At 39.1% G+C, this 15,526-nt stretch overlaps 1 protein-coding gene across 1 annotated transcript in view; it reads right to left on the bottom strand.

The window, feature by feature from the left end:
- The window catches only part of Pappa (pappalysin 1), a 252,295-nt gene that overhangs the window by 124,079 nt on the left and 112,690 nt on the right, over nucleotides 1-15,526 (bottom strand). Inside the window, 2 exon segments of the mRNA XM_037202665.1 lie at nucleotides 524-615; nucleotides 6,667-6,795. Of these exon segments, the coding sequence (XP_037058560.1) occupies nucleotides 524-615; nucleotides 6,667-6,795 (221 nt within the window).

Here is a 15,526-nt window from a genome sequence, read left to right as displayed (position 1 = left end):
CTGAAGCAAGGACCCAGGCAGCAGGTAGATTCCCCAGCTGGAGGGTGTATGGAGTAGGGTGAGCTGAGACTTGAGAATCACACACAATCCAGGTTAAGTCATTCCCTCTCCAGCCTCTGCTGATCAGTGTGATTCAGAAAACATTTTGTAATCACCTCAACTTCTGCTTTTTCCTACCTCTAAAGAATAAAAGAATTACACAAGATATACTATAAAAATAGTCATCTTGGGCAGTTGGTGTGGAGAAAACCAATAATGTCTGGGAGGTAAAGGATGATAAAAAAAAAAAAAAGTCACCTGTCACTGTCATCATCTACGAGGACATGAGCTCTTGAGGACAGACATGCTTGTCCTTCTGTCTTACTTTATTTTTCCCTTTCTGTATTTCACAGTGCTTATGACAGTGTGTGTCACATAGGAGACACTTGATAAATATGAACTGAAATGAATGAAGTTTATTTAGTCATAACTGTGATTATGATAATTGGACAATCAGCCAAGGCCAAAGACAACAAAGACTCACCAATGCAGTTGAAGGAAATTTCTTGTTGGCAGAAGAGGGAGCAGCCATCACCATTGAGCTTATTCATGTCATCACATTCTTCTCCTTGGCCTCTGCACAGTGGATATGGAAGGGAAATATCACAGGTCAGATTCAGAACTGAGGCTCAACACACAAAGATACTCACAGGAATCGTGGGGCTTCTGGGAGACCGTTTGTACATGCAAGTCTCTCTCCCTGACAGCCCTGTTCCTCATCACAATGAAATCAACAGAAGGTATAGATTTATAAAACGTGATTTCATTAATCTTAGTTGTGCTTTTATGACAAATAACAATTCTGCTTCAAAACTGGCAAAAACGTTGACATTTCTTTTTTACATGTATGCATGTGTATGCTTGTGTGTGTGTGTGTGTGTGTGTGTTGTGTGCCTGCATGTGTACACACATGCATAGAAATACCTATGTATGAATACACGTGTTCAGGTCCAAAAGCACATGGGTGCACATGTATATGGAAGCAGGAGGACACCCTTGGATGTTTTGTTGCTGTCAGGAACATGTCCAGTTTAGTTCACGAAGCACAGTCTCTGATTGGCCTGGAGCTCATTAATTAGGCTCAGCTGGCTCACTGGCCCAGCAAACTGGGGATTCAACTTTTTGGATCTCTGCTGTGTTGATTATTATAAGATTATTTGTTTGTCCCTTCTTTTTAAAGTGGGTTCTGGGGATCAAACCCAGGGCCTCATGATAGCAAGACAAGCACTTTAGCATCAAGTGAAATCTTCTTTATTCTTTTTTGTTTCTGTGGTGCTGGACATCCAAACCTCTCCCAGCCTTATGTATGTATTCCCAGTCCCAGGCAAGCATTTTACCACTTGAGACATCTCTCCAGTCCTTATCCTTTGAAACTTCAAGTGCTTTAAATTGATATGACAGCCAGGCAGTGGTGGCACACGCCTTTAATCCCAGCACTCGGGAAGCAGAGCTAGGTGGATCTCTGTGAGTTCGAGGCCAGCCTGGGCTATAGAGTGAGTTCCAGGAAAGGAGCAAAGCTACACAGAGAAACCCTGTCTTGAAAAAACCAATAATAAATAAATAAATAAATAAATAAATAAATAAATAAATAAACTGATAAGACAGTGGATAGTAAGAAATGGAGGAATAAATTAACAAATGGCTGGCCAGCTCTTGTTCCTGGCATGTCACTGCTGTCTATAATGGAATTATTCTTTTTTCTTGTAAAGGGTGTAAATGATCAAGGTCCCCAAGCTTCACCCCTGCTTGTGCTGACACTGTCCCCTCTCAATACACTCAAAGACTCTGTCTTGTTTGTACTTACATCCCCTGGCTTAGTCATCTTTAACTAGAAAGTTCTATTCTCCCCATGGAGGGTGTTGTTTCTTGTTGTCCAGAACTTTGAGGCCTATTCTTCTTGCAATTATTTCCATCACCTAATGATGATTTTTGCAGAGGTTGAAATGGTCAGAAAATAAGTATGGCCTCTCTCTCCCTCCACTCCACCCCTTTCCCTCAAACTAGGCTTTGGCAAGGAGAAAGAAGAGCAAAATTTGGGAAATCAGATAGATTGTTGTTTTTTGGAAAGTTCCCAGAAACAAAAAATCTTAAGCTTAGAACTACATGTTTGGAAAATAATTGCCCAATCTGTAAGTCCCTTGGCCTGTCTAGCTGATCTTTTGATAAGTTTAAATCTATTGAAAGCAAATGAAACTGAGATTTCTTTGTTCAGTCACACTAGCCACATGTCAAGTACTCAGTTGCAGCATGTGGCCAGAGGTCTACTATGTTAAGCATAGAACAAAATTCTACAGCCCCCAAAGTATTTATTGTATGGTGGTCCTGTAGATGCCCACCCTCATTTTCTCATGTGTTATAATGGAAATAATTAATCCTTCTTGAGTTGGGTACAAAAATGAAGCATTGTGGTGGTATTGTGTTCCCCGAAATACTGTGCACTCTAATAAACTTATCTGGGGTCAGAGAACAGAACAGTCACAATATTAAACATAGAGGTTAGGCAGTGGTAGCACATGCCTTTAATCCTAGCACTCCAGAGGCATAGATCTGCCTGGATCTCTGTGTGTTTAAGGATATAGCCAAGCATGGTGACTCATGCCTTTAATCCCAGGAAGTAATGGCAGGAGGCAGAAAGGTATTTAAGGTGTGAGGATGAGGAACTATAGCCTGGTTAAGCTTTTAGGTTTTTGAGCAGCAGTTCAGCTGAGAACTATTTGGATGAGGACTCAGAGGCTTCCAGTCTGAGGAAACAGGATCAGCTGAGGAATTGGCAAGGTGAGGAAGCTGTGACCTGTTCTGTCTCTCTGATCTTCCAGCGTTCACCCCAATACCTGGCTTTGGGTTTGTTTTATTAATAAGACCATTTAAAATTCATGCAACAAAGCATGACTTAAAGGGTCTAGCATGCTGGGCAGCACCTAGCAGATGTGAAAGGAGTCAGTTCCCATTCCTTCTTTGCCTTGGGAGGTCTTTGTAGAGTGTGTGGCAGCTGTCTCTCCCTCCTTGGAGACCAGCTGGGAACTGTCACAGCATGGAACAGGTCTCAGACTTTTCCTTTTACTAGGGGCAATTAACACCAGGCAATGTTTGTTGTCTTTAGGAGGTGTCAGAATAGCAGGAGAGGACTTAGTAATCCTTAAGATGACCTAGGACATTGTATTGATCTCCAAGGAGCCACCCAAGTTCTCTCCTGTCTGAAAAACTGTGAGCTACAAGGTTTGTACTCCTAGCTGTCCTCAGCATCCTCTGCCAGTGAACCTCACAGGCTTGATATCACCAGTGACCTTCAGCCTCTCAGCATTTTTGTGGGTTATGTAGGGAGACACCCTTGCCCTGGATCTGGACTGGTTCCCTAAGCTCTGAACATTATTTCCAACACACCTTCCATCACCACCCAAACAGTATGGTCTCCTGGGTTTAAGCAAAACTTTAGGGTCACCACAAATATCTTCTAGGCATGATGGGTCTATCATTAGATGGAACAGTTCTGAGAAACCTCCCTTGACCTCTTAGGCTGGAGTGGGTAGGCGTCATTCTCTGTGTTCACAGACATCTTGCTTCATCTATCACAGAACTGACTGTCTTTGCCTAACACTGGAGTTCCTGTAGTAGTCTGTGACATGCCAAAGGAGGAGACAGATTCTTCATCATCCTAGCAGCCCAGTGACATATAAGGGTTAAGGGAGATGGCATGTAGTCACCCCTCTACTGACTAATTTTGTAACCATCTCTTCTCACATTAAAATGAAGAGATGAATTCAGATGAGAATCAAGTCCTTAGTACAAATGTTGGTTTTACTTTTTAATAGGTGTGAATGCTTGAGAAAAGTACTTTAATTTTTGTGTGTGTTATTTTACTGCAAAGTATGATTGAAAATTCTTGTGTGTTAAATAACTTGATTTAATCATAAAACACAGCTCTTTAAAATTTATTATTATTATTATTGTGTTTATTAGTGGAGTTGGTTCTCTCCTGCCTTTATGTAGGTTCTGGGGATCAATGTCAGGGTTTTCATGCTTATTTGGCAATTAATTACCTTTATCTGCTGGGCACAATGCTTACATGGGTCTTTATTTCAGAAGAGCAAAAATGCTTCCTAATGTAAACTATATTTTGCCTAGTAAATATAAAGTTGGCATGTTTTAGTTAGGTAATATGTCAACTTTTTTGTTTAAAATGTCTTTTTTTTTTTTTTTAGATGAGGCCAGGATGCCTCAAACTTACTGAATGTCTGAAGATGACCTTGAATTTCTGATCCTCCTGCCTCTACCCACCTCCAGGGCAGGTATGTACCACCATGCTGGATTCATACATATCTGACTCAGGGCTTCAAGCAGGTTAGGAGAGAACTATACCAACGGAGCCAGGCTGTCAGTCCTCTTTATGTCATTTTTAAGTTTACAAATTGTGAATTATAACCTTTCCATGAGTCACTGACATACTTTATTGTAGGGCAGGGACTCTGATGCATACTACTATCCCTTTGCACAGTCAACAGAAAAGATGGAATTAACTGGGTTTCACCTAATCATACTGCAACATGTATTTCTTTCAGTGTTAAATCATGATCAGAAAGCAGCATACTGCTCTGGCTGGAGAGATGGCTCAATAGCTGATAGCATTTGCTCCTCTGACAGAAGACTCAGGCTCAGTTCTCAGCACCTACACCAGGCTGCTCTCACAACTGTCCCTAGTCCCAAAATCCATCACTCTTTTCTAGACTCTCTGCAGGCACCAGGCATGCATGTGGTGGACACACACACAGAAGCATGAGCATGCGCAATAGAAATAAACCTTAGAAAATACAGCATATTGCCGTGAAATACCTATGTTTCTTTGGGTGGATTTTCGAGTTTAAACTGCTTTTACCTTTACAAGTACAAATCTAGTCCTAGCTGCTCCTTTCTTCCCAATATGGAGGATTCCAGTTTCCATCACCTACCACACAATCACCAGCAACAAATCAAACTGCTCTTCCCTCTGGCATTACTGTCAGAGATAAGCACAAGCCATAGACATCGAGCACTTCTCTTTCACATACGTACCACACCTGAGAGCTAATTTACAGGCTGCACATCAGTGCTTTCATCCAAGCCTGAAGCAAATGCACTCTTCAGACTACCCATCCTCCAACGGGAATAGCAATTGTAATCCCGTGTTGCAAAAATATTATGTGACACCCAACAGTGCCATTTAATGAAGGAATTTACCAATAGCTTGTTTTGCCATCTCACACATAGTGCATGTGATTAAACCTGCCAATTGTTTTAGACTTTAGTGGTAGTGTCACTTGAAAATAAATATACTAGCAATGGGAGCAATAAGAAACTGAATTTAGAATGATGCTTGATCTTATCTTCATTTATAGAGGATAAAGAAAACCTCCATTTTGTGCCAGCGCCTGGTTGTTTTGTGCTTATTTTAGAAGACAATCGATCAGAAGTTGATGGTAAGGCTTCATGACTTCTTGTTCCTGTTTGGCAGATGTATGTATCCTGCCTCAAGGACCAGGCAATGAATAGACTGAACACCCTATAAGATGCATTTCTTCTTGCATACAGCTTGATACTTTGCAATCATAATTTCTAGTTGGACCAAAATCTTTCACATCTTGATTCATTCACTGCAGTGTATTCATTTTCAGATTCTCTACTCACTCTAGAATATTGTATACTGCTTATAGTTTCAATATTGTATGTTACAATACTTCGTTATATTTGTGAAGCTTTGGCCTATTTTCTGAATTGATGATTGCAGTTTTAACAGATGTAAAAGGTAGCCAGCAAAGAAATATATTTTTTTTCAGCTATTAGCATGCTCACTTAATATAAAAGGGAAGCTTTGAATATGTTTTAAGCAGAGAAGCTTGGTGAACAAAATTCCACTTTAAAGAGGATATTGTATGTAGGCCAGATTAAGAGTAGATCATCCCATGTCAAAGATCCAGATTAGAAGTTGGGTGGGTCTTCCTACTTCAAATGATTTGTGTGTGTGTGTGTGTGTGTGTGTGTGTGTGTGTGTGTGTGAGAGAGAGAGAGAGAGAGAGAGAGAGAGAGAGAGAGAGAGAGAGAGAGAGAGAGATATTAAATTGAAATGTGGCTTTAAGAAAAGAAAATTGTTTTGATTTTTTTTTCAAGACAGGATTTCTCTGTGTAGCCCTCGCTGTTCTGAAACTGTAGACCAGGCTTGCCTTGAACTCAGAGATCTGCCTGCCTCTGCTTCCCAAGTGCTGGGATTAAGTGCAAATCCATGCCTGGTTTAAAGAAATGTTTTTAAGATTTTTTTTTAAAGATTTATTTAAGCCAGGCAGTGGTGGTGCACACCTCTAATTTAAAAAACAACCAAGATGGAAAGCAGATGGAAGGAAGCACATAGTAATATCTTTGGTAAAATCATATACTATATATTTGAGAAATGTGTGTGACCCCAGAAAACATCATTGCGTTTTCTTTCAAAGTCAGCACATGGCTTAAAGCCCAACTAACAGGTTATTGGAGAACACTGGCGCCTCAGAGTTTATGCACCAGAAAGCATTTCCTACACTCTCCCAGTAAAGCACCTTGTCCATCTCTTGACCTAATTACCATTTTCCTAAACCTCCTTTTTCACTGGGTGGACCTACTTACTTCTGAATAATGCCATCACCACAGTATCCACTTCCATGGGTGTATATGGCAGCCGGCGATGGCTCACTCTCTTCAGTTCCTGAAATGGTGATGATCTGGTACTGGTACACACTGCCAAGCTTCAGATCCCTGGAAAATGTAAAGGAACTTGTTAGTTAAAACAAATGCAGTGCTTGGGGCTGATAGGCAGAGAATGAAATATTGATTCCTTTAAGTACACTCTTTCAGCCTTTTTTTTTTTTTTTAAATCAAAGGCACTTGTAGTAATAAAATGATCTGTATTATGCACTGGGTTAAGCTTCTTTTTTCAACACAATGGACTACATTATGATGTACACCAATAAAAACATCCTTTACTAGACGGATAACTGTAGAGTCCTAAGTGCTTTGGACTTTGAACTTCATAGAAATCCTTGAAAGAGCAGAGCAGGGAGTATGGGATCCATGCGATGAGAGTGTGTGGGAAGAAGAGATCCTGGGAAAAGACTAGCTAGGCAAAATCACAGAAAGTGGAGGGAACATATCAAGTCCCCTGAACATCATCTGACCATTTCCTCACCTTTAAAGACCTGTGTAGGTACCCCACTGAATATGGGAAAGCCTTTTCCTCATGCTGTGTTGTTAGAAACTAGCCTCTTCTCCCCACATTCCTATCCATGACTCTTACTCTTTACTTAAGTAACAATAGCATTCATTAATTGAATCTTGGCCCTGGGCTATGCACTTGCTATATATTTGCTTATTTGAGAATCAAAACAACCCTACATTGGAACTCATATTTTTATGTTGTTTTTATAGATGATGAATATGAGACATAGAGAAGTTAAGCCAATTGTTTCCAATTGCATGCCATTGAGTAATAACTTATATTCTCCTTTATCCCCACAGGCCTGCCTAATAACCACATCTCTTGAAGAGAGAGGTCTTGTCCTAGAATAACAGTTCCAGAGGCTGGTACCTGCCAGACGTCCAACATGCCAAAACTGCATCTCTCCTCTGGCTTAAGACATCCAGGGCCTGTCCAGGCTTCCTCACCCAGGAACCTGGCTACTGCCAATTATCCTCTAACACAAAAGTATGCTTGTGTCAATTCTACATGATCACATCTCCATTCATATTTCCTGATAGACAGTTTTCAAAGGGATATGCTACCCTTCATTTGCATTGACCTATATGCCAATTATTCATTTTTTATGACAAAAAACTTACTATGGGAAATATTACAAAAGGTTAATAAGGAGATTCCAGAGGGAAAGGAGGTAGATTTCATAAACAGAAGGAAGATGTCAGGAAATCTCAAGATCTCCTTGCCCATCTGTTATTTCAGCTGCTATGAAGGCTGGAGATGTTTGAATAAGGACAACAAGATAACAGGTGCACGGACAATGGATGGGGAAGGTTTCCTGACACTCAATGTAGTGATAGTTAAGAGTTTGTGGGCAATGGAAGATTCCTGTGAAGAACACAACCTTGGTGGAAATCATAGGCACATTATCCCCAAAGGGAATTTGTTTTAGCAGCACTGAAACAGCTATCGATATTGGGGGCAAACTAAACACCCTTAGGGATTCTGCAAGAGATCTGTTGAATATCTTGGGATGTTGCACAGATAAATGATGGTTGCATTGTAAACTCTCAGAAGGACATCACCACAATACCCCTTTTATTGACTCTTTACTTACGCCTTGACTATTGAGGGACTCTTCCAAAAGTACAGTAAGAGAGGGGAGGGAATGAGGGTCTAAGACACTTGAAGGCATTACATAAATATGACATGAGTTCTACTATAAGCTTACCTATTCTAAAATATGAAGGTACATTAAAATGTGATAACATTTCAAAATAAAGTAGGAAATTTGCTTCAGGTTACATCCTGTGTCACAGGTGGGGTCCTTTTGCAGAATAGCTTGCCAAAATGAACAGTGCTTCTTGAGTTATTTTTCGTGTGTGTGTGTGTGTGTGTGTGTGTGTGTGTGTGTGTGTGTGTGTTTGTCTCTGTGTAACAGGACAAATGCTTTGTAACTGAAATATTTAAAGTGATGGGCTAATCTATTGTGGGCATTTTCCTTCTACCCCTACCTTGGTTTCTTTTGTAGCATCTTCATGTCAAGTTCCTCCTATGCCTCAGCAGTCACCAACTTGCAGGTGAGCAAACACCTTTTTGTGTCCTGGTTTTATCACTTTTATCCAGAAAGCCATGGGATATATTTATTTTCAATCTCTCTCAGCCTATTTAAAATTAATTCTAAACTTGGCCTTATGGTATTTTCCTACATGTGAGAATGTGAGAATGTAAACAGTGCACCTTGTGTCCCCAACTCATGATGAATTGCTAGAAAATGCTGAGCTATTATTATCAATGGCTGATTAGCAACATTCTCAGTCCCTGAAATTATTCTATGAACTCTTTAATGGGTGGGGAAGAGACAGTGAAGAGTCAAATTATATATATAACCCTGATGTGGCAAATTCCTGAAGAACCGGTCTACCATCGGCTTCTTGTATTGCAGAATCTTGAGACACTTCATCTTGTATGGTATCATTTAGTTGGAAAACACACAGTGCCAAACACCTCACTTTCTTTCAAGGGAACCCACCCTAACTTCTGAGAATTTTACAAACCAGGTCTTTACCCTGTTGACTTCTACCCAGTGACCCACTAAGCAGCAGTGTGCACAACAATTCATGAAGAAATTTTCATAGCCCTTCTCTCAACTGTGTGTCTGCCTCTTGTTCATCCCTTTGAAGCCTAATAACAACTATCAGAGTCAGGGGCTGATATCCTATGTTCCCAGATAGGGCAACAGAAATGTGAATCACCCTTCAGTAGAAAGACGAAGGAGGGAGAGGTAAATTGCTATTAAATGATCATGATTCTCCTGTAATAAAACTACATTTTTCTTTCATTCACCTTAAAATTAATGCTAAACACAGGTTCGTAAGAACTTGGATATTTTTCTTTTTGAAAGACAAACTGGTGAGTGTGGAAGACTTTACTAGTTTGGCGGAAGTTAGAATCTTTGTAACAGCTGGTCTAAAAGCAGGAAGCTAGTGTCAGGTCCTTCCTTTCAGCTGCTGCTGAGCATGGGAGAAGCTTCTAGCTGTTTCTTGAACTCATTCCCCTCAACATTCTTACGTCTACTAGTCCTGTTCTTGTGGCCTCCTAGAAGGTTCCACAGCACCCTGCAACTTGCTACTAAACTAAAACTTCTCCTTTCCTTTGTCTCCCTTTTCTTTCTTTCGTTTTTGTAACTAGAACTCTCAAATTTCATCTGAGATGTGATTATTTTATTTTGACCATTTCTGATTTCTTTCACAGAATTTGGAATGCTACTTTAAATTTATCATTGAAAACATTAACCTTCATTAATATTTAACCATCAGTTCAAACTCTATCTAGGATTACTTTTGCATTTACCATTAACATGTGATGGATTATTTAGTTAATTTAAGAGGCTGTTTTGTGGCTCCTTTGCATACCATTTTAAAACAGTCTTTCCAGGACTTAGCCATTGCTTCTGTACAACTGTCTCAAATGGCATATCTTCCTTAGGTTTGCATTTCCAGTTATTGAGGAAAATGCTTTCATTTCTCATTGGCATGATTTCCTCAATAGTCTTTCTTAAAAATGGTATTACAAGGCTGGGTGTAGTGGTCCACATATGTCATCCCAGCACTTGGAAGGCTGAGAGAAGAAGATTGCCATGATTTCAAAGCTAGCCCAAGATACCTAGTGAGTGATAGACCCAGCTGGAGTATGAACTGGGAATATGGCTCTCTGTTGCGCTCTCTCTCTCTCTCTCTCTCTCTCTCTCTCTCTCTCTCTCTCTCTCTTATTAAAAATATAACCTTTTGTAATATTCTCTCTCTCTCTCTCTCTCTGTGTGTGTGTGTGTGTTTGTGTGTGTATGTGTGTGTGTTTATAAGTTGCATGCCAACTTATATCAAACTATATCTCAAGTATATAGTATATTCACACATGGAAACTTGGTTAGATTTTGACACCATTATCTTAAGAATATATATAAAAAACCAACCTAGACCTCTGCATATATGGGACAATTGAGTAGCTTGATCTTCTTGTGGGACCTCCTAACAGGGGAAGCAGGGTCTGTCTCTAACTCTTTTACTGGCTTTTGGGGATCCTATTCTTCATAGCAAGTTGCCTTTTTTTTTTTTCTTTTTCGAGACAGGGTTTCTCTGTGTATCCCTGACTGTTCTGGAACTTATTCTGTAGACCAGGCTGGCCTCGAACTCACAGAGATCTGCCTGCCTCTGCCTCCCAAGTGCTGGGATTAAAGGTGTGCACCAACACCGCCCGACTCTTACACAGCATTAATACAAGGGGAGGTGCTTATTGAAACTTGATATGCCATGTTTTGTTGGTCTTCATGGGAGGCCTGCCCTTTCCTAAACAGAAATGGATGAAGAGTAGACTGACAGGTGTAGAGGAAAGGTAGGGGAGGGAATGAGAGGAGAAGAAGGAGAGGAAACTGTGGTCAGAATGTAAATGAAATGAATAAATTTAAAATAAAATTTAAGAAAAGAAGATTAAGAACCCAGAAGATGTCTAAGCACCCTTAGGTTTAAATACTTGTGCTCATTTTCAAATGCATATTTTAAAATTGTTGATACATAGTTAATATTATGATTATAACCTATAGAAACCCATAATTAAGTCATTACAACTCCTGGAGGCTGATTTTCAAGTTGGGGTTTGTTACTGGTGTCCCATGCTTCTATGAAGACATGGAATGAAAAATGCATCAGTACGTAGGAAGAATAGAAGACAGACCTCTTTCCACTGTGGTAACACCCTACTTTATTTCTTTCAGGAAACTTTTGAGTCCCTTATTCTTTATTAATAGCCTATAGTTTTCATATCACAGCAATCATGGATCATATGCCTTAAAATGGTCTCTGTTTTCAAGCTGTATTTTATTTCTCTAAAATTCTACCTTCTAGATAAACAACTGTAACTATAGTTTCAATTTGTTTCCTACTTACCAGACATATGTTATACTTTGTGCATATATTTTCAACCAGAACAAATATTCCTTGAGCAGTTGTTATTATTACACCTTCTCCTGTGAAGACACTGGCACATGAAGGAGAGAACGCACTACCTGCCTGTAGCTTTTGCCATAGGCAGAAACTTGAATGACTTCCATATAACCACATCCCAAGACAGTGCTTCCTTTAATTATAGAAGCTTCCAACGGTTATATACTTGAAAATACAACAGACAGGAAGTCAAAAGTCAGAATCCTCAGCCTAGAAGGGTTTACATATGAAGTCCAAGTGGAAAGATAGAGAAATCAGAAGACACACATTCTTCTTTAAATACTGTCACTGACTCAGTGCCCTGGGAAGCCAGTGCTTCCCTGAGCATCCATTTATTCATCTATGAAATAGAATTTGGGAGAAGTGTAATGCTTAGATCTCCAATCCATAGTTGCAATTTAATGAGGAATGTGTTCTTCACTCTTCCTGGCTTGGACTTTTATACAGGTTAGAAGCTGCCACTATAGTTAAAATTCTCTACTAAGAATGGGTGTAGGTCAAAACCTACCACCCAGACTGTCTGAGCTGGAAGATATGATGGCAAGACCACTTAGGCTTCCTCTGGCTCAGGAGGATCCCAAACATCCTGGTCTAGCCTAGGGCTAAGAATCAGAGGGTAATGCCTAGGCACTTCAGATACCAGCTTGGAGCCAAGAATAGGGAAGGAAGGAAACAATCACTTTTCAGGCCTGAGAAGAAGTGCCAGAGACTTACAGCTGTTTTAATTAGAAGACATATCAATTACACAAAAAAGTGTGGAGAAATCAATAACAAATATATAAAGATTTCCTCTTCATTTCTGTCAAATGCTACATTGGGCTATGTTTTATTTTTATATCTATTTGTTTTATATCATTCAATACTTGGTATATTACACTGGTTTACACATCTTAAATCTCAAAGAGGTTTTGTTTGTTTGTTTGTCTTTTGTTTTTCAAGACAGGGTTTCTCTGTGTATCTTTGGGGGTCTCAGAACTCACTCTGTAGAATAAGCTTGCCTAGAACTCACAGAGATCCACCTGCCTCTGTCTCCCTGAGTGCTGGAATTAAAGGTGAGCACCACCATTGCTTGGCGGAGGTTTTAATGTTATATTCATTGTTGTGTAGCTTTTTCTTCATCCACATTGTTTTGAGATTATCCACATTGGTACAAATAGACTCTGTTCATTATTTTCACTGCCATAAGTGTACTATTCTATAAACAAGTCATACTTCCAGTGGCCATTCTGTATATAATGGGAACCTAGGCTGATTCTTTTAATATCATTGATATTTAATACTTTTGTTTGCTATTTTCAACAATGTTGCTTTAAACAATTGTGTTCACATTCCTGTGGACACAGAACAAGAGTTTTCTGAAAGAAATACACCAAACAATAGCATTATTAGGCAGGGAGTACTTGCATTTTCAAATTTATTACATGTTGCCAAGTTGTTCTCCCAAATGGTTGCACCAATTAGCAGGCCTACCAACAGACTTCCCCTTGCCTCAGTCTTTGCCAGCACTCAGTTCTGCCAAACATTTAGTTTTTTTGCCAATCGTCCGGTTATTAAATTATATTTAATTATTGTATTATTTTGTTGTTGCTTCATTACTAATAAGCCTGAGTATCTTTTTATATAATGGTTGGCCTCATACATTTCTAGCCCCATGGATTGCCTGTTCATTCTACTGCCTTTTCAAAATCAGGGTTTCAGTATTAATATATAGTGTGTTTACATACACTGGACAGGAATTATTTATAAGTAATGACTTCGAAAGTGCCATTTCTAAGTCTTCTACTCCTACCTTGTACTCTGACTATTATGTTCTGTTGGATAGTGAGGTTTGTTTCCTTCATGATTTGTGCCTCAATATCATAAGATAGCTTCTTTAATTTTTTTAAAAAATATTTATTTTATTTTAAATCTTGTGCCTGTGTGTGTGTGTGTGTGTGTGTGTGTGTGTGTGTGTGTGTGTGTGTGTGTGTGTGTGTGTGTGTGTGTGTGTGTGTGTGTGTGTTGGGGTATGAGCATATGTGAGCATGTGTGAGTACAGGTGTCTATAGACTCCAGAAGTTGGCATTTGGATCCCTGAAGCTGGTGTTACAGATGGTTGTGAATTGCTCAACATGGGTGCTAGGAATCGAATTCAGATCTGCTGCAAATAGGTGCTCTTAACTACTGAACCATTTCTCTAGTTCTCTAATTACTTTTAATTAGCAGATTGTTTGCTTTTTACACACATTTACTTATGTATTATCTTGTGTTGGTCTTATTTATTTATTTATTATTTATTTATTTATTGTGTGCGTGCGTGCGTGCGTGCGTGCGTGTGCATATACATACCTATGGTGAATGTGCTTGCCTGGAGAGGCCAGAGGTCAGCCTCAGATAATCTTCCTCAATTGTTTCTCCCCCTTAGTTTTTGAGATAGAGTGTCTTATTGAACCTAGAGCTGGTTGTTTCATCCAGAATGGCTATTTCATAAGCCCCTAGAATTTGCCCGCCTCTGCCTCCTCAGCACTGGAGTGACAGGGCACACCATCATGCCTGGCTTATTTGTGGGTGTCAGGCATCTGAACTCAGGTCATCTATACTTGCACAGAAAACACACTACCTACTGAATCATTTTAGTTACAGTGAGGTCCAATTTTACTATCGTATTGTCAGTAGCAATCTGTCTTAATTTTCATATCTACATAAAAATCTTGATTTGTATTATGAGTCCATCCTATACTTGGTTTTCTTTCTCTAAAAGATTATTTGCACTTTTATTGAGTCATAAGTTTATTTGTTTTTTTAATGTATAGTGGGATTTTATTCCAATTTTATTGATTGAATACATAGATGTATTTGAGGAGAAAGGGCATCTTTCTGATTTAGATGCTCCCACTAAGTCATGTAACCTATCATTTCATATATTTGAATATTCCTTTATGTAACATTTTAAGTCTTTTTTGACAAAAAAATTGTGGTGATTTTACTTATTAGGAATATACCCCTAAATAAACATTTTATGGATGTCAGTGCTATAATTAATTATAGCTCCGTCTATCTACACACAAAAATCTATATTTATTGTAATTCTCTAGGGTTGATAAAAATTAATATATAATTAAAATCTGCTTAGAAGTGTTCATAGATTATTTGATCCATTCCAATAGTATATTGACTCTTCAGTCTCATGAGAAGAGGAAAGACGGACTTTGTTGTTTGTTCCCTCTAATACTTCTTTTTCAAGTACTGAAGATTGGACTCAGTGCCTTGCACATGCTAACGAAACCTTCTCCTCCCATCAAATATCATCTGCAGTTCTATCTGTTCCCTTATATTCCCGTCAGCCTGGAATCAAGGAGACTACTGGTCATTCTGGATATGATTTGACGTGTTGGTTTTAAAAAAAAGATCTCTCTCTCTCTCTCTCTCTCTCTCTCTCTCTCTCTCTCTCTCTCTCTCTCTCATTTGTGGTGCTGGGGATCAAATCCAGGACTCCAGACCTGCTAAGATGAGCACTCTACATTGAACTACAACACTGGCCCCTCATATTGACTTATTATTTAATGATTCATCTATTTCTATATCTAGAAAATTACTTCAACTAAAATTTCAAACAATTTAATAGCTTAGATTACCCACAGCAGATGTTGTAGACTACCAATAGCAGATGATGTGATGTTAAATTCATCTCTCATTCTAAAATAATCCAGCTAGAATAATGTGATGATTTTGTTTAGAATGATGTGTGTTTCTATGAATCTGCAAATGCTGATACATTACTGAATTTGGATAGGTAATGCCTTACCTAATATTATTG

This window comes from Peromyscus leucopus, chromosome 2 (genome assembly GCF_004664715.2).
Source record: "Peromyscus leucopus breed LL Stock chromosome 2, UCI_PerLeu_2.1, whole genome shotgun sequence".
In the NCBI taxonomy this organism is placed as follows: Eukaryota; Metazoa; Chordata; class Mammalia; order Rodentia; family Cricetidae; genus Peromyscus; species Peromyscus leucopus.
The sequence above is the reverse complement of the archived record's forward strand: the minus strand, read 5'-3'. Positions and strand labels throughout refer to the sequence as shown.